Consider the following 21714-nt stretch of genomic DNA (forward strand, 5'->3'; position numbering starts at 1 on the left):
AGCAGAAATAGAGAGTTGGGCTCTGGTGCAGCAGAGGAACGGAGTTGGGCTCCGGTGCAGCAGAGGGAGTTGGTACTCCGGTGCAGCAGAGGAAGGGAGTTGGGCTCTGGTGCAGCAGAGGGAGTTGGTCTCCGGTGCAGCAGAGGGAGATGGTCTCCGGTGCAGCAGAGGCAGGGAGTTGGTCTCCGGTGCAGCAGAGGCAGGGAGGTGGGCTCCGGTGCAGCAGAGGCAGGGAGGTGGGCTCCGGTGCAGCAGAGGCAGGGAGGTGGGCTCCAGTGCAGCAGTGGCAGGGAGGTGGGCTCCAGGGCAGCAGAGGAAGGGAGTTGAGCTCCGCTGCAGCAGAGGCAGGTAGTTGGGCTCTGGTACAGCAGAGGAAGGGAGTTGGGCTCCGGTGCAGCAGAGGCAGGGAGTTGGGCTCTGGTGCAGCAAAGGCAGGGAGTTGGGCTCTGGTGCAGTTGGAGTTTGGCTCTGGTCCAGCGAAGGCAGTGAGCTCGACTTTGGGACAGTGGGGATAGTAAGCTCGAACATGGTGCAGTGGAAGCAGGGAGCTGAGCTTTGGCATGGCAGAAAGAGTGAGTTTGCGCTCGGTCACAGCGCAGGAAGGCAGCTTGGCACTGGTGTGGTGGAGGAGAGAGCTGGAACCTGGCACAGCGGAAGCAGGGAGCTGGAACTTAGCACAGTGGAGGAAGGGAAGCTGGAACCTAGCGCAGAGGAGGCAGGGAGCTGGAACCTGGCACAGTGGAGGCAGGGAGCTGGAACCTGGTGTAACGGAGGCAGGGAACTGTAACCTGGCACAGTGGAGGCAGGAAGCTGGAGAACCTGGCGCACAGGAGAAAGGAAGCTGGAACATGGTGCTCAGGAGGAAGGGAGCTAGAACTTGGCGCAGCGGAGGCAGACGCTGGAACCTGGCGCAGCAGAGGCAGGGAGCTGGAATCTGAAGCAGCGGAGGCAGGGAGCTGGAGCCTGAAGCAGCGGAGGCAGGGAGCTGGAACCTGGCGCAGCGGAGGCAGGAGCTGGAACCTGAAGCAGCGGAGGCAGGGAGCTGGAGCCTGAAGTAGCGGAGGCAGGGAGCTGGAACCTGGCGCAGCGGAGGCAGGGGCTGGAACCTGAAGCAGTGGAAGCAGGGAGCTGGAACATGGTGCACAGGAAAAAAGGAGCTAGAACTTGGCACAGTGGAGGCAGGGAGCTGGAACCTGGCGCAGCGAAGGCAGGGAGCGGCAACCTGGCACAGTAAAGGGAGGGAGCTGGTACATGGAGCAGAGGAGGCAGGGAGCTGGAATATAGTGCAGCGGACGCGGGAAGTTGGAATGGAGTAATGGAGCTAGAACATGGTGCAAATGAGTCGGAGAGCTGCACTGTGGATGTAGGGAGGGAATAGAAGGAAGCTGGAATGTGCTATAGTCTTGTGTTTTGTTGCAGGAATTGATGGGAAGGTGGTAGCAGGGAGGGAGGGCAGCAGATGGCAGAATTAGGTTGCAGCATGGATATGACATGAAGGTAGAGCAGAGCAGGGCATGCTTTGTGCTATGATAGTGGTAGCAGGGAGGGCAGTATAGGGGGTGGGTTATGTTGCAACACGAAGAATTCATGCAGGTGGAGCAGAGCAGGGCACGTGCTGGAATGGTGATAGCGTTGCAGAATGTAGAGGTGCTGCAAGAGAATATGTTGTCATAGTTGCCAAGTCCGCTTACAACAAGCGGAATGGGGCTTGTTTTTTTTTTTGCAAGTTGCTTGTTTTTGGGCTTGTTTTTTTGCATTGCCGAGACACCCCTGGAGGTAAGTGTGTGTGTGTGTGTGTGTGTTTTGCACTGGTAGTGACTGAGGGAGGGGGGGAGGCTGTGTCTGGGGAATAGAGGGCAGTGGACAGGGTGAAGTTGGAGTGGGCAGGCAAGAAGGAGAGGTAAACTAGATGAGAGAAATGAGGCAGGTACATGGGGGCGAGTTAAAATGACTGAGGCTGTTATAGTGAGGGGATAATGGAATTAGACAGGTGACAGGAATGAATGGGGTAAGGAAGAGGGGTGAGAGAAATGCGGAGAAGAGTCAGGTAAAGGAAAGGTGGGTACACACTAGACGATATGTCACCTGATCCTGCTGATTGGACTGACATATCATCCACATCAGCCATCAGCCAGTGTGTACCCACTATGCGTGATCCTGAGGGTCGTCCATCAGGGACGTTCCGTCGGCCTGCATGTAGGGCCGATGGAACAACCCAGATGCCAACACTGGCATAGTGCATGGAGCCGGTGCCCTACATATCGGACGTTTGGTTACCGCATCGTGCAGTATGTATCGACCGCCCGAAATATATTGCATGGTTGGGCGTCGCATCACTGGGTACACACATCGGCAAGTGTGTACCCAGCTGAAGACTGGCAAGGGAATGAGATATGAAAAGAGGGAGGAGGTAAAAATATGGTGGCTGATTTAGAGGGAGATAAGCAATATAGGCAGATAAGGCGAAGTTAGGCAGATAGAGAGTGAGGACAAAGAGACACCCCCATAAATTGGCCTTTTTTATTGGGCTTTGTAGGATTGGTTTGGGCTTGTTTTTTACTTATAGGTTGCTTGTTTTCCATTTCAGAGTTGGCAACACTGTGTGTTATGTTGCAAATGCAAAACGTAGAAGATGGCATGCGGGTGGAGCAGAGCACACTTTGCACTACCAGAACGGTGTTAGCAGGGAGGACAGTACAAGGGGTGGACTGTGTGCAGCATGTGGCTGGCATGCAGGTGGAGCGGGCCACGCTGTGCATAATGATGGTAGTAGAGAGGGGAGGGCAGTACAGGCCGGCGTGGGCTGTATGGCAGCATGTAGATGGTATGCAGGTGGAGCAGGGCAGAGTATTCATTGTGTTGCCAGGATGGTGGTAGCAGGGAGAGCAGTACAGGCCAGACTGGGCTGTGTTGCAGCATGTATATGGAATGCAGGTGGAGCAAAGCAGGGCATGCTGTGTATAATGATGGTGGTAGAGAGGGGAGGGCAATACAGGTCGGTAGCAGCTGTGTGGCAGCATGTAAATGACATGGAGGTGGAGCAGGGCACGCTGTGTATGATGATGGTAGAGAGGGGAGGGCACCGGGATGGGCTGTGTGGCAGCATGTAAATGACATGGAGGTGGAGCAGGGCACGCTGTGTATGATGATGGTAGAGAGGGGAGGGCACCGGGATGGGCTGTGTGGCAGCATGTAAATGACATGGAGGTGGAGCAGGGCACGCTGTGTATGATGATGGTAGAGAGGGGAGGGCACCGGGATGGGCTGTGTGGCAGCATGTAAATGACATGGAGGTGGAGCAGGGCACGCTGTGTATGATGATGGTAGAGAGGGGAGGGCACCGGGATGGGCTGTGTTGCAGCATGGAGGTGGAGCGGGGCACGCTAGCAGTGTGTGTATCATCACCATGATAGTGGTAGAGGAGAGGGGGGAGGGAGCAGACAGAATAGCCGCCCACCCTGTCTGCACCTTCCCCCTCCCGCATGCTCAGAGTGACACCTCCAGTCCCAGCCTTGGCGTTGGCAGGCAGCACTATCAGGCAGTATGGCCGAGCCCGGCTCCCAGAAGCAGGATGAGAGTTATTCTCAGTTCGTGGCTCTGCACCAAGCGGCGCTCACTGCGTCCGGGGTCCCCCAGCTGTACTGGGGGAGTCTGTACTGCAAGCTGGAGGGGGAGGTATGCACCGAACCATGTGCTACTGTGCTGGGACATGGGGGGTTACTGTGTGCTCTGATATGCTGGGTCACTATATACTTGGGGTCAAGGTATTACTATCTACTGTGTCACTGTATACTGGGGTCATAGTGTCACAATATACTGTGTAACTATACTGGGGGGTCATAGTGTCACTATATACTGTGTAACTATACTGGGGGTCATAGTGCCACTATATACTGTGTAACTATACTGGGGGGGGTCATAGTGCCACTATATACTGTGTAACTATACTGGGGGGGGTCATAGTGCCACTATATACTGTGTAACTATACTGGGGGGGGTCATAGTGTCACTATATACTGTGTAACTATACTGGGGGGCTCATAGTGTCACTATATACTGTGTAACTATGCTGGGGGGTCATAGTGTCACTATATACTGTGTAACTATGCTGGGGGGTCATAGTGTCACTATATACTGTGTGACTATACTGGGGTCATAATAGTGTCACTATCACTATATATACTGGGAGACACATGCTGTATACTGGGTCACTGTCCCTATTTACTGTGGGCCATGGTCTCTATAATGGGGGTAACTGGGTCACTATATACAGTACTGGGACACTCTCCCTATATACTGGGTCTCATTGTGTCCCTATATACTGGGTCTCATTGTGTCCCTATATACTGGGTCTCATTGTGTCCCTATATACTGGGTCTCATTGTGTCCCTATATACTGGGTCTCATTGTGTCCCTATATACTGGGTCTCACTGTGTCCCTATATACTGGGACTCACTGTGGCCCTATATACTGGGGATCACTGTCCCTATATACTGGGGATCACTCTTCCTATATACTGGGGGTCACAGTGTCAATATATACTGGGGATCACTGGCACTATATATGGGAGGGTCACAATGTCCCTATATACTGGGGGTCACTGTGTCACTATATACTGGGGATCACTGGCACTATGGGGCGGTCACAATGTCCCTATATACTGTGGGTCACTATGTCTCTATATACTGGGGATCACTGTTTCTCTACATACTGGTGTTCACTGTACCTACATACTGGGGGTCACTCTGGGAGACACTATATTGCTGTAAACTGGTTCACTTTCCCTATTTACTGGCCAGTCACCGCCCATGAATGCCCATGGTTCTGCCTCGCCGTTCCTAAAGCCAGCGCTCTCATACGCAACAGCGTCCAAACTCGTACACCCAGGGTGATGTATGTGCCGTAGGGGTCTTCAGGACTTTTTTTGTGCATGAGCAGTAGCAAATAATCCCCCAACTGCGCAAATGTCGGCGCTACAGAAACCTCTGAATCCAGCCCAGTATGTACAGTATATGAGCATGTTATATTATGGAGAGCAATAGAAATGTATTTACAAATGTTTTTTTAGTTTTAAAATGCCAGTAAGTAGCTTGAGTTGTATACCCGATAGGGAATCTGTCTTGCTTAAAAAATATAATCTATCATACCCAGATACAGTATAAGTTACTGTATTAGTATTCAGTTATATACAGTTATTCATGTATAGAAGTGCAAAAGTTAGGAAATGCTGTACATACACTATAGGGCAGCGTGTATGGGTAATTTGATGCCAAAACCAGTCTGTGGACACAAATAATTCAGCATGGATTGCAAATTGCTATGGGTGTACTTTATATTGGTTTTCTTGAATGTTAGGGTGTGTTAAGACATCTTTTATACTTGTTCCCTTTTTCTTTTCCTGGAGCCTTCAAGAAACGAAACAAGGGCATGACTGTATACATATTTATAGACAAATAATGAGCTTTGCACAGAAACAATACTTCGACCAGCTTAAATATCCCTGTGGTGTTTGATAGTACCCGCCCTGGCACGTTGCAAGAACCCTCATTCTTGGCAGATAGTTCCCTGTACATCTGAACATGCCACGTGAGGTTACATAGCACACCTAAGTGAAGGGATATATAACTTGTTGCTTAAACCCATATGCCTATAACAAAGCAATCTTGCCAGTCTTTGATATGGTGCAGGGGGCTTGAGTATGCTGTAACTCATAGCTACCAATCAGATTGTACTTGTTGTTTTTCTACAACTGCTTAGAAAATAAATCTAACATTTGATTGGCTGGCTTCAGGCTGAAAGAATGGAACATGTACTCAAAATAATGAACATGGATATTATTCGGAAACTAGCGAATTAGCGGAATGCCAAAAAGCAAGGCCCTACTGTATACATTTACTGTATATAAGTTAAAGTACATCTATCACTACACACAGTGAAGGCAGACATTTTTTTTGACGGAACCAATATGTGAACGCAGCCCATCGCTTCAGTAGGAACTAAGGACGATGCTGAATTCATAGAGTGCTTTCTCATTAATATTGGACGCCATCTCAGCGTATAGGCAACACATCCATATTGTAGTAATTATAATGTCTCTGAATAATTCCTCTTTGACTAAAACATTATTTATTAACCCGTAATATCCAATCAGTACTTAGCTTTGATAAAGCACACATAGGACAATGAAAGCAGACGTGATTGGCTGCTGTTGGCTTGAGCATTTATTTCTGAATGTCTCTTGTTGTGTCGTAGATTTTCGATGCCGGGGAAATGTTTGGAATAATGCAGGTGGAGGAAGCTGAGGAGGAGGAGGAAGAGGAGGATGAAGAAAGGGCAGAGATTGAAAGAGAGCTGAAAAAGCAGCAAAACCCGGGCAACGAGATGTCTTTTAAAGTAATTGTCACCAACGAGAACGGTCTAAGTGCTTCTGATCCCAACAGGTAATCCCCTGCATTGCGTACGATGGGCTTTGTCCTCTTGCAGTGGTCAGTAGTTTTATATTAGTGATGTTTATCCTGTCATGTAACTTGGAGACAGACATGGATCATCCATAGATGCAATCTAGGTTCCTGCCTGGGGCCTGATGGTCATTGAGGGGCCTAGATTAGTATAACCCATTTGTATGTATTTTATTTCATTTTTTTTACGAAAGGAAGGTGGCCAGGAGCCCCAAACAAATACCTTGCCCAGGCCCCCATGGAAACTTAATCAGGCTTTGCTTGGAGCTAGACAACCTGCTGGCATTTTGAGTGTTAGAGACCCACAGGTCAGCCTAAGGTGGATTCCTTGTTGCTAAGAGGGAAACTGTTTCCCCCAGATCAACTTTTAATTTGGAGTATTGTGGGTTATAAAAAAATATTTTCTTTTGCTATATGCACCATGTTATTATCTTTGATGGGTGTGCAGAGACCAGGGTCAATTTCCTGGCCTCAGGTATGGTTCTGAGTCTGCCATCTGGGTAGGGATCGGTATGAAACACCGCCGGACGCATGTTCAAATCCCGACGTCGGAAGACCAGCAGTGAAGATCCCTACAGGTGAGTATTTAAGCTATTACTAACCTAACCCTCCCTTAGGGGTGCCTTACCCTAACCTCCCCCCAAGTGTCTAACCCTAACCCCCCTTGTAAGTGCCTAAACCTAACCCCCCCTCTTCCTCTCAGCCTAAACCTAAGTCTCCCAGGGGGGTGCCTAACCCTAACCTCCCCTTTCCCTAGCCTAACTGTAACCCTCCTGGGGGCGGTGCCTAACCCTAAGTCCCCCTCCCCCCGGGAGCCCCTAACCCCCCCTCTCCCCCCCCCGCGGCTGCCCGTGCCCGGCTTACCTTCGATCGTTATGTCGGGCTCCCGGCGTAGGTAAAATGACAGGCGTCGGGATTTGGACGCCTGTCATTAGACCCCTGACGGGATTAGACAGTCGGGAGGCCGGCGGTCGGCATTTCGACCGTCGACATCCCGACTGCATACCTCTGGGTAACCCGTGGGTTAAGCTGAGTGAACTCCTTTGCAACCCTCAACTGATTGGGTTAAACGCTCCCGATCAGCCGAGCAGTGTGTGTCCAGCTTGGCTTCCTGTCAGCCCCAAACACTTTGCTAGACATAGCTCAGTGTGATCGGGAGGTCGGGCGGATAAATACTAAACAGCACATAAGAGGCGAGCTTCCGATGCTGACCGTTGAAGGAGCGTTTTAAGCCGTTTATCGGCTAATCGTCATCTCTACTACCCAATATTGGGTCAATGATTGATTGTATAGGTGTACCCAACTTAACTCAGATGGCCGATGGTCTCACAAGTGATCCAAAGGCTGCAACTTGGAGATCTGATTATTTATAATTCATAAGTTGTGATGCAGTCACAGTAGGAAATTGTTTGTGTGATAAGAAATAATACACTGACTCCTCCAGATATTTCCGATGCCTCTACGGTTATTTATGGTAAAATTAAGTCTGCGTCTTTTTGTTTCGGTTTCTACATCTTTCAAATAAATGTTGTGGCTTTATTTTTTTTTACATTTTAAATTGCAGCATTTTCCTCATTGACCATGCCTGGACATACCGCACAGAGCATGCTCGCCAACAGCTGGTAGAAGTTCCTGGCCTCCTACACCGTATGGCGAACCTCATGGGGATTGAGTTCCATGGGGAGCTGCCGGACGAGGATGTGGTTGAGGATGTCCTGAAGGAAATGTGGAAGTATAACCAGACCTACCAGCTCTCACATGGGGTAAGATGCGCTTTACTTTTGGTTTTTAGACCCTGGAAGTGTCAGACTAAAATGGAGGCAGCCATTTTGCTGGCTGACCATATCGATATTCAGTCTTTCAATTCACTAGGAACTAGTGACTACTTGTCGGCATGATGAGCTTCAGTCCAACCCACAAAATGGCTGCCTGTGTGTGTATAGGTGATGGATGCACTACAACAGCATTAATGGCACACTATTCTTCTTTTCTGATATAAATAATAATCATTGCTTCCATGCTGGGTTTGCATGAAATCCTGGTGACAATTCCTGTGAGAGGGGATGACCGTGTTGGGGCGGAGAGGTTCAATGAATGTCTCATCTATCTCACTGTAGCATACTTCCGAATCAACCAAGTTTTAGGAGACTATCTGACCTTACTGTGATCGGTTTATTGCACTATGTAGGGGTTCTATCTCATGCTTAAACATTGGGAGGTCTAGTTACTAAGCAGTGTTAGGAGACAGAGTGAAAAGTGATAAGGTGCCAGCCAATCAGCTCCCAACTGTCATTTTTCAAACACAGCCTGTGAGATGACAGTTGAGAGCTGATTGGCTGGCACCTTATCACTTTCTTATCACTTTTCACTCTGTCTCCTAACACTGCTCAGTAAATAGACCCCTGGGTGTGGCAACAAAATAGTGGGTTTCTTTTTGTTTTCTTTGCATACAAAAGACCAACTGGGAGTGTGTCCACTGGTCCCAAACTGGTATTTGTTGCGAGGTATGCTGTAACATTAGATCACTCTTAGATTTGGTCTGACATTGCTTAGAGGCCGCTGGGGCCATTTGCGGCCCCCGGCGCAAACATATTTTTTAAAAAAATTACACGTCTCTGACAATGTAAAAAAGGTTCCCTAAAAATGCCCCTTGCAGGTATGTACAACTAATTTTATTCTATGTAGTTCTAAAATATAAAAAGAAACTCTTTGAGTCCATCAGAAACTGCATCATCCTACCTCAGACGCGATTTTGCACGGGTGTCACGCAGTCTGTCCATTCCGACTCTTAAGCTGCATACACACGTAAAGATTTTCTGTCCAACCATCCAACTAGTTGATTGGCTGGAATGAAAATCTGGTAAGGTATGAAAGCAAATGACAATCAGCAATTTGCTCCCAAACGCCGGAAAATGGACAAAAACTGTTGTTTGAACAAATAGTTTAGATCAAACATTTAACAAACTTGTCTGATGACCATTTTCATCTGTTTTCTGGCATTTAGGAGCAAATTGCTGATCATCAGTTACTCCAACCAATCAACTAGTTGGATGGTGGACAGAAAATCTTTACGTGTGTATACAGCTTAAAGGTGCATACACACGGTCAGATTTGTCAGATGAACGATTTGACCAACGATTTTTGACTGCATTAAAATGAATGGAATCGTCCAAATTTGACTGCAAACACATCAGATGTCAGATATCGTTGTCTGACCATCGGGAACGCGCATCGTTCATCATTCATCGTTCAGATATGTCAGATTCTCCTACAGATATAAACGATTGAACGATTTTTTAAATCGTTATCGTTCAGATCTGAAGAAAAATCTGGCCGTGTGTATGCTCCCTTACTTCCACCCTGAGAAAATAGTGCAGTTGGGGCTCACTGTAGGGTGCGACGTTTAAATCTAAATTACCATGTTTTCTATACTATATCCGACCATGAATAACATGTACACATTTGGTATTATTGTACTTGGGAGAGCTATCCAAATAAATTGTGGGGCAGACTAGTAAATTAAAAGTTATACCTGTTTAAGTAACATACCCCTCAAATGGACCTTGGGTTGTGGTCACCAAATCATAAGGCTTGGTGCAATTTTTCTTTATTGTCTTTTTTCCCTCTTAAGTTTAGATTAACCTTTCCATAGATGTTATATTACTGTCGCCCTTTATATCAGGGGTGGGGAACCTTTTTTTCTGCCGAGGGCCATTTTGATATATATAACAATATTCGCAGGCCTGGTGCAGGCCACACCCCCTCCGTGTGAGGTCACACGGGGACGGGGCCACAATCGCCAGTGATAACAGCAATGCCTGGAGCATCCTGAGGATGCTCCGGGGAGCTGTAAGGGCAGTGGTGTGACCGTCTGGAGCATCATAAGGATGCTCCAGGCGGCACTGCTACATAGATTCTGTCAGATGAGGCTAGCAGAAAAAAAGCTCAGAGGGCCAGACCAAATAATTCCGGGAGCCTTATTACGGCCCCCAGGCCTGAGGTTCCCCATCCCTGCTTTATATTAATACTGCTAATTTTGCCTCTGTGTTCAGCCTTTTTTTTATTCTGTATGTTACACTTTTACAGGTTGCACATCCTGCCAGGTGTACCCTACACGGTGCGCCCAAGATGGCTGCCTCAAATGGCGCTGACATTGGCAGGATGAGCAACTTGTGGATCTATTCATGCAGTGCATATCACACCACACGTTTCAGTGACCCATATTTGTTCCTTCTATGATATCTCACACACTGTAACCTTCATAGTGCGCCTAAGATGGCTGCCTCATCTGGTACACCCATGGGTGGGATGAATAAAATACTTGGATCTACTGGCTATGTAAGGTCTCTGCTCTCAGATTTACTATGCCGCAACTTCCCCATTTTGTTTTATCTTACCTAGGTGTTACCTATTCCACCCAGGGTAACCTATGTAAAGCGCCTAAAATGGCTGCCTCGTCTGGTACCCTTCATGAGTGGGCTATATAACCCATGGAAGTTATTACCTAAAATGGCTCCATTAACCCTGCATTATGTCCATCATACCCATTATGTTGACTGTTTTCGGTTTGTTTTCTTCTTTCTACTTCAGGGTCCATAGGGTATCCACAGGATACCTTGGGTATAGGTGTGACGTCAGTCGCAGGGCACCAAAGAGTTAAGCTTTCAGCCTCCCAGGATGCACTAGGTCCCCCTCCTATACCCCGCCCCCGGGCCAAGGCACCTCAGTTTAGTTTGGTGCCCGGCCGGAGTCGGGTGCACCTGTTGGAGTGGGGGCTAGAAGAGCCCCTGAAGCTTATTCTTCATGCAGCTGTGGCTGCACATCTGGATGAACAGCATGGACAGTCAGTCCTGACGTCCATGCTGTCTTCCCTACACCCCGCCGGTACCAGAACGCCGGTACTGATCCGGGGATGCTGGTGGGCGTCTGGGGTCACAGCTAGCGGTGACCCCAGATGCTCCGGACCATGGCCGGATTCAAGGGGGACAGAGGTAAGCAGCGGGGTCCCGCGGTGGGTCCCCGCTGATCACATGGTCCTAAGTCCCCAGGCAGGGGGCTCCCTGGGGACTGGCTGCAGCGTGGAGCCAGGCGACCAACCTGCGCTTCCACTACCCCCTGGGACAGCGGACCGCAGCAGAGCGGTAGCGCTGCGGCGTCCCAGGGGTTAAATGCATGCCAGGGGAGCGCGCCTTCCCTGTCTCACAGCCGGCGCCTCCCCCGCTGCACACAGCCCTCTCTGCATGCTGCCGACTGGTCCTGTGGCAGCGCTCCTCCCCCAGGCCAGCCTCCTCTCTGCTCCTCGGCGGCCATCTTCTCCAGAACGCATGGTGAACGCTGCTGGAAGCGCTGGACGGAAGCATCGTGGTCTGGGTCCCCCCGCATACCTCTCCTCCGCTGTGGTCAGGTCTGTGTATGCAGCGCTGTGTCCTACCAGGCCCTGTGTCTGTGTAGTTGAGTGATCAGCGCTGTTAGTGCAGGAATTGTTATTTTTCTGCATTGTATGTGACTGTGCTAGCGCTGCTGCCTGTAATCTTTTCTTCTCTAAACTGTCAGCTTTATTACTGTCCCTGTTCTTTCTGCTAAAGCCCTTGCGGTGCGGTGCTGCAGGGTGGTCTCTCGCCTATTTAATACTTAATTGGTGAGAGAGGTCACATACGTGGTGCCATCATGTCTGAAAGTGATTTTCCCCTCCGGCTACAGTGTACCACGTGCAAAGTACCGTTAGCGGAGGGGGAGGGTAGCGCGGAGGGCCTTTGCCGGCAGTGTTTGTCCATGGCGCGGCCTATTACGGTTACAGCACCGGTACAGGAGCCGCCCTGGGCTTGTTTCGCTCAGGCGTTAACAGCTTTAGTGGGCCAGTTAGCTCCGCAGCCCGCGTTTACTCCGATGGGTTTGTCCCAGCAGTCTGTGGTGTCGTCACCCATGCAGGGGTTCCCACGACAATTGGTGGTACCCCACAGTCTCCCTATTTCCCCGCTCCCGGGTTCTCAGGAGCCAGCGTGGGTTAACTCCCTGACAAGTTCTGTACAGCACTTGTCGGATGTGTTGCAAGGGGAGTCTGTGATGCGGTCTCATAAAAGGCCGGTGGCGTCTCTGTCCGCTCCTTATGAGGATGACGAAGGGACGTCTGATGATGGGGAGATTCTAGATCCTTACGATCAGGAACCTCTCCATACTAAGGACGCTGATGCTAAGTCCAAAGTATATATTCCTGGACTTATTCGGGCGGTCCGCACAGCCTTGGTGATTGAGGACGAAGTTCCCCCAGCGGCTAAATCTAAGTATGCCTTTTTCAAAGATGTGAAGGGCGATGCCACAGTCTTTCCTCTTTCGGGTCAGTTGGTGGACCATTTAGAGGAGGCGTGGAAACAACCTGGCAAAAGATACCAGCCGCAGAGACGCCTGGCGGTGGCTTATCCGTTCGCGGATAATTATTTTGCTAAGTGGGAATCCCCTCCACAGGTGGATTCTCACGTGACCCGTCTTGTCCGTAGTGCCACATTGCCGATGCCATCCATGTCCTCCCTTAAGGATGCTACGGACCGCAAGGTAGAAATCTGCCTGAAGTCCGCTTATTCCCTTGCAGGGGGGGCAGCACGGCCGGCTATGGCCATTTGCTGGGTTGTCAGAGCGATGGAGCGCTGGGCGGATTCATTAGAGGCTTCTTTTGAATCCGACTGTCCGGCCGATCAGGCGGAGTTGATTGGCAATCTCCGTGATTCGGCCACCTACATCAACGAGGCGGCTCTAGACATTAGTACTCTGGTGTCTAGAATTTCTTCAGCAGCGGTAGCTGCTCGTCGCACCTTGTGGCTGCGATCCTGGAAGGCGGACGCAGATTCCAAGAAAGGTCTGGAAGCGTTGCCGTTTACCGGAGAAGTTCTCTTCGGTCCGGATCTGGATAAGATTGTGGCCACGCTGGCGGCAGCCAAATCTGCCTGTCTCCCGTCGGCCGCTGCTCCTTCTGGTTCGGGACCATCGTCCTTTCGGTCATCTAGGGCCCAGGGCAGGCCCAAACCACAGTCGTTTCCTCGACAGGCTGGCCCTAAGAAATCGGTCAAGCCCCGGAAGCAGGCATGGAGTACCAGACGTCCGGCCCCCAAGCCAGATGACAAGCCTGCGGCCTGACGGTCCGGGCCTCCCTTTGGGGGATCCCAGGGTGGGAGGCCGCCTGCTACAGTTCGCCCAGTGTTGGTCGACCACTACGACAGACACTTGGGTTCTGGAGGTGGTTTCCCACGGATACGCCCTCTCCTTCCGGCACAGACCCCCGGCTCGCTTCTTCACCACGGGTCTCCCATCAGACCGGAACAAGGCTACGGAGCTGCAGAAGGTATTGCACACTATGCTCCAGGCTGGAGTTATAGTGGCGGTTCCATTCTCCCAGAGGGGCCAGGGTTTCTATTCAAATCTATTTTTGGTACAGAAACCCAATGGGTCATATCGTCCGATACTCAACCTCAAAGCACTCAACAAGTCTTTGCGGGTCCCGAAGTTTCGGATGGAGACCCTACGGTCCATCATTCTGGCGCTGGAACCTGGGGACTACTTGGTGTCATTGGACATACAGGACGCTTACCTGCATGTCCCTATTCTTTGGCGCCATCAACAGTTCCTCAGGTTTGCAATCAGCAGCGACCACTTCCAGTTTCGGGCGTTACCTTTTGGCCTGGCAACAGCACCACGTGTTTTCACCAAGGTGATGGCGGTCATGGCGGCTTCTCTGCGGCTGCAGGGAGTCCGCATGTTGCCGTATTTGGACGACCTGTTATTGGTGGCAGGATCTCCAGAGCTCCTGTTACGCCACTTGGACCTGACCATTGCACTGCTGCAACGGCACGGCTGGCTAATCAACTGGCAGAAGTCCACTCTAATCCCGTCTCGGAGGATTCTGCATCTTGGAGCCTTATTGGACTCGGGACAGCAAAGGATCTTCGTGACGGAGGACAAGATCTCTGCTTTACAGTCAAGGGTGCGCAGTTGTCTGCACAGCCGCCGGGTGTCCTTACACTCGGCGATGAGGTTACTGGGCTCCATGGTGTCGGTGTTCGACATGGTGGAATACGCCCAGTTTCACTCCAGACCTCTGCAGCACCTGATCCTGTCCAAGTGGAACGGGCTGACTCAGTCTCTGAAGTCCCAGACGATTGTGCTCACCCAGGAGGTTCGCCTGTCCCTTACGTGGTGGTTACAGACGACCCACCTCAACAAGGGACGTCCGTTCTGGGTTCCAAATTGGGTCCTGTTGACAACGGACGCCAGTCTTCGGGGCTGGGGAGCAGTTTCGGGTCCACACTTGTTCCAGGGCAGGTGGACGCCGACAGAAGCGGAGCTTCCAATAAATATCTTGGAACTCCGTGCGGTCTTCAATGCTCTCCAGCAGGCACAGCGGTTTCTCCAGGGTCGCCCGGTGCAGGTCCAGTCGGACAACGCTACCACCGTGGCCTACATAAACAGGCAAGGAGGAACTCGCAGTCGGGCGGCTCTCGTAGAGGTCTCTCGGATCCTGGTTTGGGCGGAGCGCAATCTTCCGGCCATATCAGCGGTCTTCATCCCGGGAGTGCTCAATTGGGAGGCGGACTTTCTAAGTCGCCAGGACGTTCATCCGGGGGAATGGTCCCTGCACCCGGACGTTTTTCAACTACTGGTGGACAGGTGGGGTCTTCCAGAAATCGACCTCATGGCGTCCCGGCACAACAACAAGTTGCCGGTGTACGGGTCTCGCACAAGAGACAAAGGGGCGTCTCTGGTGGATGCTCTGTCCGTCCGGTGGACGTTCCGGTTCGCATACCTGTTCCCTCCGGTCTCCCTTCTTCCACGGGTAATCCGGAAATTCAAACAGGAAGGAGGGACGCTCCTGTTGATAGCTCCCGCGTGGCCCAGACGGCACTGGTTCTCAGACCTTCAGGGTCTGTCCGTGGACATTCCTCTGCGGTTGCCGCTACGACCGGACCTTCTGTCTCAGGGTCCTTGCCTTCACCCGGACCTGACTCGGCTGTCTTTGACGGCGTGGCTGTTGAGACGGCCATGCTGAGGTCCCGGGGGTTTTCCAGCTCTGTGGTGCGTACCATGTTACGAGCTCGGAAACCGTCTTCCGCGAGGATATACCATCGCGTGTGGCATACGTTCTTCCAGTGGTGTCGACCGAGAGGTTATGCACCGCGGGAGTTTCGTCTGTCTCGGATTCTCGCCTTCCTGCAAGCGGGACTAGATCATGGGCTTCGCCTTGCTTCTTTGAAGGTACAGGTTTCGGCCCTATCTGTCTGGTTTCACCGTAGGATTGCTACAATCCCGGATGTGCGCACCTTTATGCAGGGTGTTCTCCGCATTCAGCCGCCCTTTGTTCCACCTGTGGCGCCTTGGGATTTGGCTGTGGTCCTGAGGGCTCTCCAAGGACCGCCGTTTGAACCACTGGGCTCAGTGGATCTTAAATGGCTAACAGCTAAGACTGTTTTCCTTCTGGCCATTGCTTCGGCCAGACGTGTTTCTGAGTTAGGGGCTCTTTCTTGTAGACCCCCTTTCTTGGTTTTTTATGGGAACAGGGCAGTGCTCCGCACTCGGCCCGAGTTTCTTCCCAAAGTTATTTCCCAGTTTCATATTAACGAGGAAATAGTTGTTCCGGCCTTTAACTCACCGGGTCTTTCCGTGGGTGAGGCCTCATTGGATGTTGTGCGGGCCTTAAGGACTTATGTTGACCGCACTTCTTCGTTTAGGAAGTCGGACGCTTTGTTTGTCCTCTTTGGCTTCCGTAAAAAGGGTTGGCCTGCTTCAAAGCAAACTTTGGCAGCCTGGATCCGTATGGCTATTTCTGAAGCTTATCTTCATGAAGGCCTACCGGTCCCTCCTTCTCTGAAGGCTCATTCCACTAGGTCTGTGGGTCCTTCGTGGGCAGCTCGACGTGGTGCCTCGGCAGTTCAGATCTGCAAGGCTGCTACGTGGTCTTCTGTCCATACCTTCGTGAGGTATTACAGGTTTGACACCTTCGCCTCTCAGGATGCTTCCTTCGGGCGGCGGATTCTCCTTTCTGCACAGGAGCGTCCCCACCCTTAAAGGATACTGCTTTGGGACATCCCCAAGGTATCCTGTGGATACCCTATGGACCCTGAAGTAGAAAATATGAGATATGGTAAGAACTTACCCTTGTTATCTCTATTTCTACGAAGTCCATAGGGTTCCACAGGACTCCCGCCCTGTCGCACCTGTGCTGCAGATGGGCTTTGCTCTGGTCACCGGTTTTCCGTCTCCCTCTGGTGAGAATGTGATTCTTGTATGTGTCCAGATCTTTGTTCTCTCTCTTCCTTCTCCTCCTCCGGCCTATGGCTTGGTAACTAACTGAGGTGCCTTGGCCCGGGGGCGGGGTATAGGAGGGGGACCTAGTGCATCCTGGGAGGCTGAAAGCTTAACTCTTTGGTGCCCTGCGACTGACGTCACACCTATACCCAAGGTATCCTGTGGAACCCTATGGACTTCGTAGAAATAGAGATAACAAGGGTAAGTTCTTACCATATCTCATATTTTCTGTAATACTAAACCCCTGAAATTGTTTTTGAGGTTGTAAAGTGACTTTGAGTCCTGATGGAGAAAAGCGCTATATAAATAAAATTATTATCCCTTGAAGTTTAAATGTTGACCCTCCTGTCATTAAGTGGTTAAACACGTAACTTTTTCTGCAGTCTGCGGAGGAGAAGGTTCCAGTCTGGTACATCATGGATGAGTTTGGTTCCAGAATTCAGCATTCCGATGAGCCGACATTTCACATGGCGCCATTTTATTACACCTCCCATCAGCTGGCGTACACCATACTGTGGCCGCTCAGAGACATGAGTAATGGCGGTAAGTGTGGCTGGAAGCACTAATCTTGTACTGAATATAACCTTTGACTGACTTTTATATTGATCTAATGATATCCCGGATCGACTAAATAAGCGTATTTACAACATTCTGAGATGCTTCCGTCACCTAGGAACCGGTGACGTTAAATTCATGAGGTATTGTCTTCTAGCGAGATGATGGGCTCTGTTTCATGAATATTACCTCAGCCTCCAAAAATAGTATAATGCCAATTAGTTGCACGTTCTATTATCAAGGTTTTTTTTTCACACTCAGGGCCGTATTCAATTTGAGGCGAAAAGTCCGTTTTCGATGACGTCATTTTCGCCAGTTTCACTTATCCCCATATTCAATTTCATAGACTTTTCGCAGGTGCAAAAAGTCTTTGTAAAAAAACGGGGATAAGTTTTCACCACTGCTTAGGTGGCGAAAAAAAGTACAGAATTGGGGTTTTGCGGTGTAGAATAAAAAAAAATACCCTGCAGCCTTTGGAATGTCCCCTTACAGTAATCTGTGTACAAAAAAAAAAAGCATAGGGCACCTCAAAAAAAGTGGTTTCATTTAGGGGGTGGGAAAAAAAAATTGGGGGACAAACTTTAAAACTAGCGAAATTGACTCAGGGGGGGTCCCCAAGTATACGGCAGGTGTTTTCTAGAATGCGGGTGGTTGCGGCAGGTGGATTTTTGAAGAATTTTTAAAAATAATTTTAGGGACTTAAAAATATGCTTGCCCCCCCCTAAAAAAAAAACCCATAAATGCTATTCTTCACCACTTCTTCACAGGCGCATTTATGCACCTGCCGCCGCTATTTAAAAACCCTGATTACCTTCAGCAGGCCAAATCAGGGGGAACCCATAGTGATCTCCCATGTCAGACCATCTTTAGGGGGGTGACAGCATGATTTCCCCAAAAACTGACAGGACTTTACGATACTTACCTTTCCGTCAGGTCTTGTTTTCGCCGGATCCTAATTAAATACAGGGATAAGCGGGCACGCGCCCGATACTTTATCCCCTCCTAAAACGGCGATGATGTCCAAGTCCGACCTCCAGATTGTTCGCCTCAAATTGAATATGGCCCTTAGAATATTAAAGAGAGAAAATGATGTACGTGATCTGCATCCTAGAATGATGCGCAATTATGTGGTGCGCACGTCTGCCTGTACGCTGGCAGACCGGGCATACTGTGTGTAAATTTTTATTAACTTTTTACAACAGAGACTGCGAAGTAGACTAATACATAGCATAGACAGGTACTCAATAGAATCTAAGACATAGTAAAAACACAGTATATTAAGTGCTGAGCTCCATAGTGAGCAGGCCATGGGGCCCATAGAGTAGCAAATTGAGGGATCTAGTTACTAAGCAGTGTTAGGAGACAGAGTGAAAAGTGATAAGGTGTCAGCCAATCGGCTCCCAACTGTCATCTCACAGGCTGTGCTTGAAAAATGACAGTTGGGAGCTGATTGGCTGGCACCTTATCACTTTCTTATCACTTTTCACTCTTAGGGGTATTCAATATGGAGCGAAAACTCAGTTTTTGCGATGTTTTCGCAGGTTTTGGTTTTACACTGTATTCAATTTCAAAGACTTTTCGCAGGTTCGAAAAGTCTTTGAAAAAAAACGGGGATAACTTTTCATCACTGAATAGGTGGCGAAAAAAAGTGCAGAATTGGGGTTTAGGGGTGCAGGCTTAAAAAAAAAAAAAGCCTGCACCCCTGGGAATGACATTTTAAAAATAACTGTGTCAAAAAAAGTAAAAATAAAATAAAAATAGGGACACCCCAAAAAATTAATTTAAAAAATGGGGTGAAAAAAAATAAAAAAAAATGAAAAAAGTGTTCAACAATAGGGAAATAGGCTCAGGGCTATTCTGCAAGTATGCGGCAGGTGTTTTCTTGAATAGATTATTAGCGGCAGGTGCATAGTTGCAGAATTTTTTAACTTACTTTAGGGACATAAAAATATGCTAGTACCCATTTTCATTTACCCCAAATTTGCTGGGACCACTTAAAAAAAAAAACGAAAAAAATAACCTAAGTGCTCTTCTGCAACACTTCTTCAATGTCGGGGAAAAAAACACCTGCTGCGGCTATTTAAATCCCCGACTATCAGCAGGCTAAAACGGGGGTACCCATAGTGATCCCCCATGTTTTTACAGTTTTAGGGGGGTCCTACAATTTATTCCAGATAAATTTAGTGTTTTTTCGCAGATCCCACTTCGCAGGTTCCCGTTTCTCATAGGTTTTATATTGAATACGGGGATAAAGCGGGCGCGCGCCCGATACTTTATCCCAGGAAAATCTCCGATGTGGAGCGATAAGTCCAGCACGGACTTTTTGCTCCCATATTGAATACCCCTGTCTGTCTCCTAACACTGCTTAGTAAATAGACCTATTATTCATGGTATTGTGTAGAATACTGGAAATAACTCCATACGATAAATACGTCAGTCTCTAGTATTAATAGACAACGTTGGTCAAGGGTTTGGATATTTTTCAATATAGGGCAATTTGGCATTTAGAGGCAATTAGAATGTGTGTGATTAGTTTCTTAGGGGTATATTTACTAAAGTGCTGGTTTTTAGAAGTGGAGCCGTTGTCTAGAGCAACCAATCAGATTCTAGCTATTATCTTCTAGAAGGTGCTAGAATAATAAGTAGAATCTGATTGGTAGCTATGTGCAACATCTCCACTTCTAAAAATATATTTTTATTGTACCTGTGCAGAGGAGGTTAGCCGTGACTACGCCTACGGAGAGTCCGATACCTTAATACGGAGTTGCCTGCTTCTTCCGTGGAAGCCATTGGATTTAGCCCACATTAACCACCAAACCCCAGAACCGTCCGAAGCTCATTACCAGGTGAGGAACCTTTTGTTGCCTTCCACTAGGGTGGTAAAGATGAGGGCTGTAATTATATGATAAGTCAGAACCTTGTGAACACAGTCACCCTGCACTCAAGGGCCACAGTTCCAAATTGGAATGACCCAAGCGCCCCTGGCTTGTGTTTTCTGACAGAGGGCAGAGTCCAGCGATGGGGGTAAGGAGACTGTGGCGAATCGTTGGGTTATATTTCCATGAATTGCGTTAATACACAATCGCTGCCTCCACTGTGTGATAGACATTCGTTGACTGGTCTGTAATGTGGAGCGGTCGTCTACACAGTGGAGGCAGCCATTTTGTGCTCTGTACTAGTAGGCAGGGTAATGGCTGGCTAGGAACCACTGACACCACTGCTCATCAAGTTTGGGGCCTGATTCAGTGGTGCATGTAATAACGTAAGCCTCAAAACTCCCTCCATGCTACAGATTCCTCATGTTTTACTTATGATGGGTATGTTTATTTCCTTGTATCTGCTCTTTTCTAGGCTATTTTCAAGGAGAATAAGGAGACGTTGCCTCTTCCTGTGGAGCCTCCAATACACGACAAGGCTAAAATCTTCAAGTACGTTCCTGAGGGTGTAAGCTAAATAATATCCAGGGCTGCATTATAGTCTATTTTTTTTTTTTTCTTGAGCTCAAGCAGATCTGCCCAATCCACAAAGGTGACTACACCTAAACCTTCTAATTTTAAAGCCTAATGTGAGTATTGTCTATGCCCTCTTGTTTTTCCCGGCTGCACTGCTGCTTCATGTCGCTGGTGCAGATAGAACTGTTCCCAGTGCTGTGCTAAGACCGCCAGTAGTGGGCGCCTGTGCCCTCACTCTTAGCTTAATTGCCGATTGCATAAAACCTTGGAGGAACTCTAGGCACTGGAGCAAGGCATGATGGGACAGACAGTCCAATGGGAGAGGCGGTAGCCAGTCTAGTTTAACCAGCTTGAAATAGGGATGGACATCGGAAGCCCGGCATTGAATGGCTGCCAGGCTTCCAACATCAAATCCAGCGATGTGATGGATACTAGTCATTGCATCGCAACCATTGATGCTATAACCATCCATGATTTTACTGTGTACATGTGCAGACGCTGTCAGAGCTTTGCACACATTAGCTGAGCCACGGACACCACTCCTGGGTGTCTGCAGCTATACAGAAGCAGCCAGCCATCATGTGGGCATAGGAAAGCTGCACCTGACGGCTGGCAACCATCGTGTTCCTGCATTTTGATGGAATAAGTACTTCTGTCAAATCGGGAACTTCCGATGTCCATCCCTTGTTGTGGGGGGGATAAGAAGAGGGGTGGGCCGAAGGGAATGACGGGAACTGCTATACCCAGAGGCTGCATCCTGGAGGTTGGGTCGGAGAACGGGCAGTTGCGGTACTCACACTAGTACGGCGTCTCACCGCGACAGAGACTGAGCAATCATGCCCTTCCTTTTATACTGGGGGAGTGGTCTGCTCTGCCCTCTACTCTGATGCGGCCAATAAGTTGCGCTGCACCGACGTTTCTATATGAAACATTAGTGCAGTGCATCTTTCAGGCGCGT

At 49.4% G+C, this 21714-nt stretch overlaps 1 protein-coding gene across 1 annotated transcript in view; it reads left to right on the forward strand.

Annotated features, from left to right (window-relative positions):
* The first annotated feature begins 3414 nt into the window (after positions 1-3414).
* Positions 3415-21714, forward strand: part of TTLL12 (tubulin tyrosine ligase like 12) — a 30867-nt gene continuing 12567 nt past the window's right edge. Inside the window, exons 1-6 of the mRNA XM_088478315.1 lie at positions 3415-3675; positions 6254-6441; positions 8024-8222; positions 17133-17292; positions 20017-20150; positions 20656-20732. Coding sequence (XP_088334441.1) covers positions 3544-3675; positions 6254-6441; positions 8024-8222; positions 17133-17292; positions 20017-20150; positions 20656-20732 — 890 coding nt within the window. The 5' untranslated portion in view covers positions 3415-3543. The remainder of the gene's footprint in view (positions 3676-6253; positions 6442-8023; positions 8223-17132; positions 17293-20016; positions 20151-20655; positions 20733-21714) is intronic.

Source organism: Taudactylus pleione, unplaced genomic scaffold (genome assembly GCF_031769625.1).
Source record: "Taudactylus pleione unplaced genomic scaffold, aTauple2 ptg000212l, whole genome shotgun sequence".
Lineage (NCBI taxonomy): Eukaryota > Metazoa > Chordata > Amphibia > Anura > Myobatrachidae > Taudactylus > Taudactylus pleione.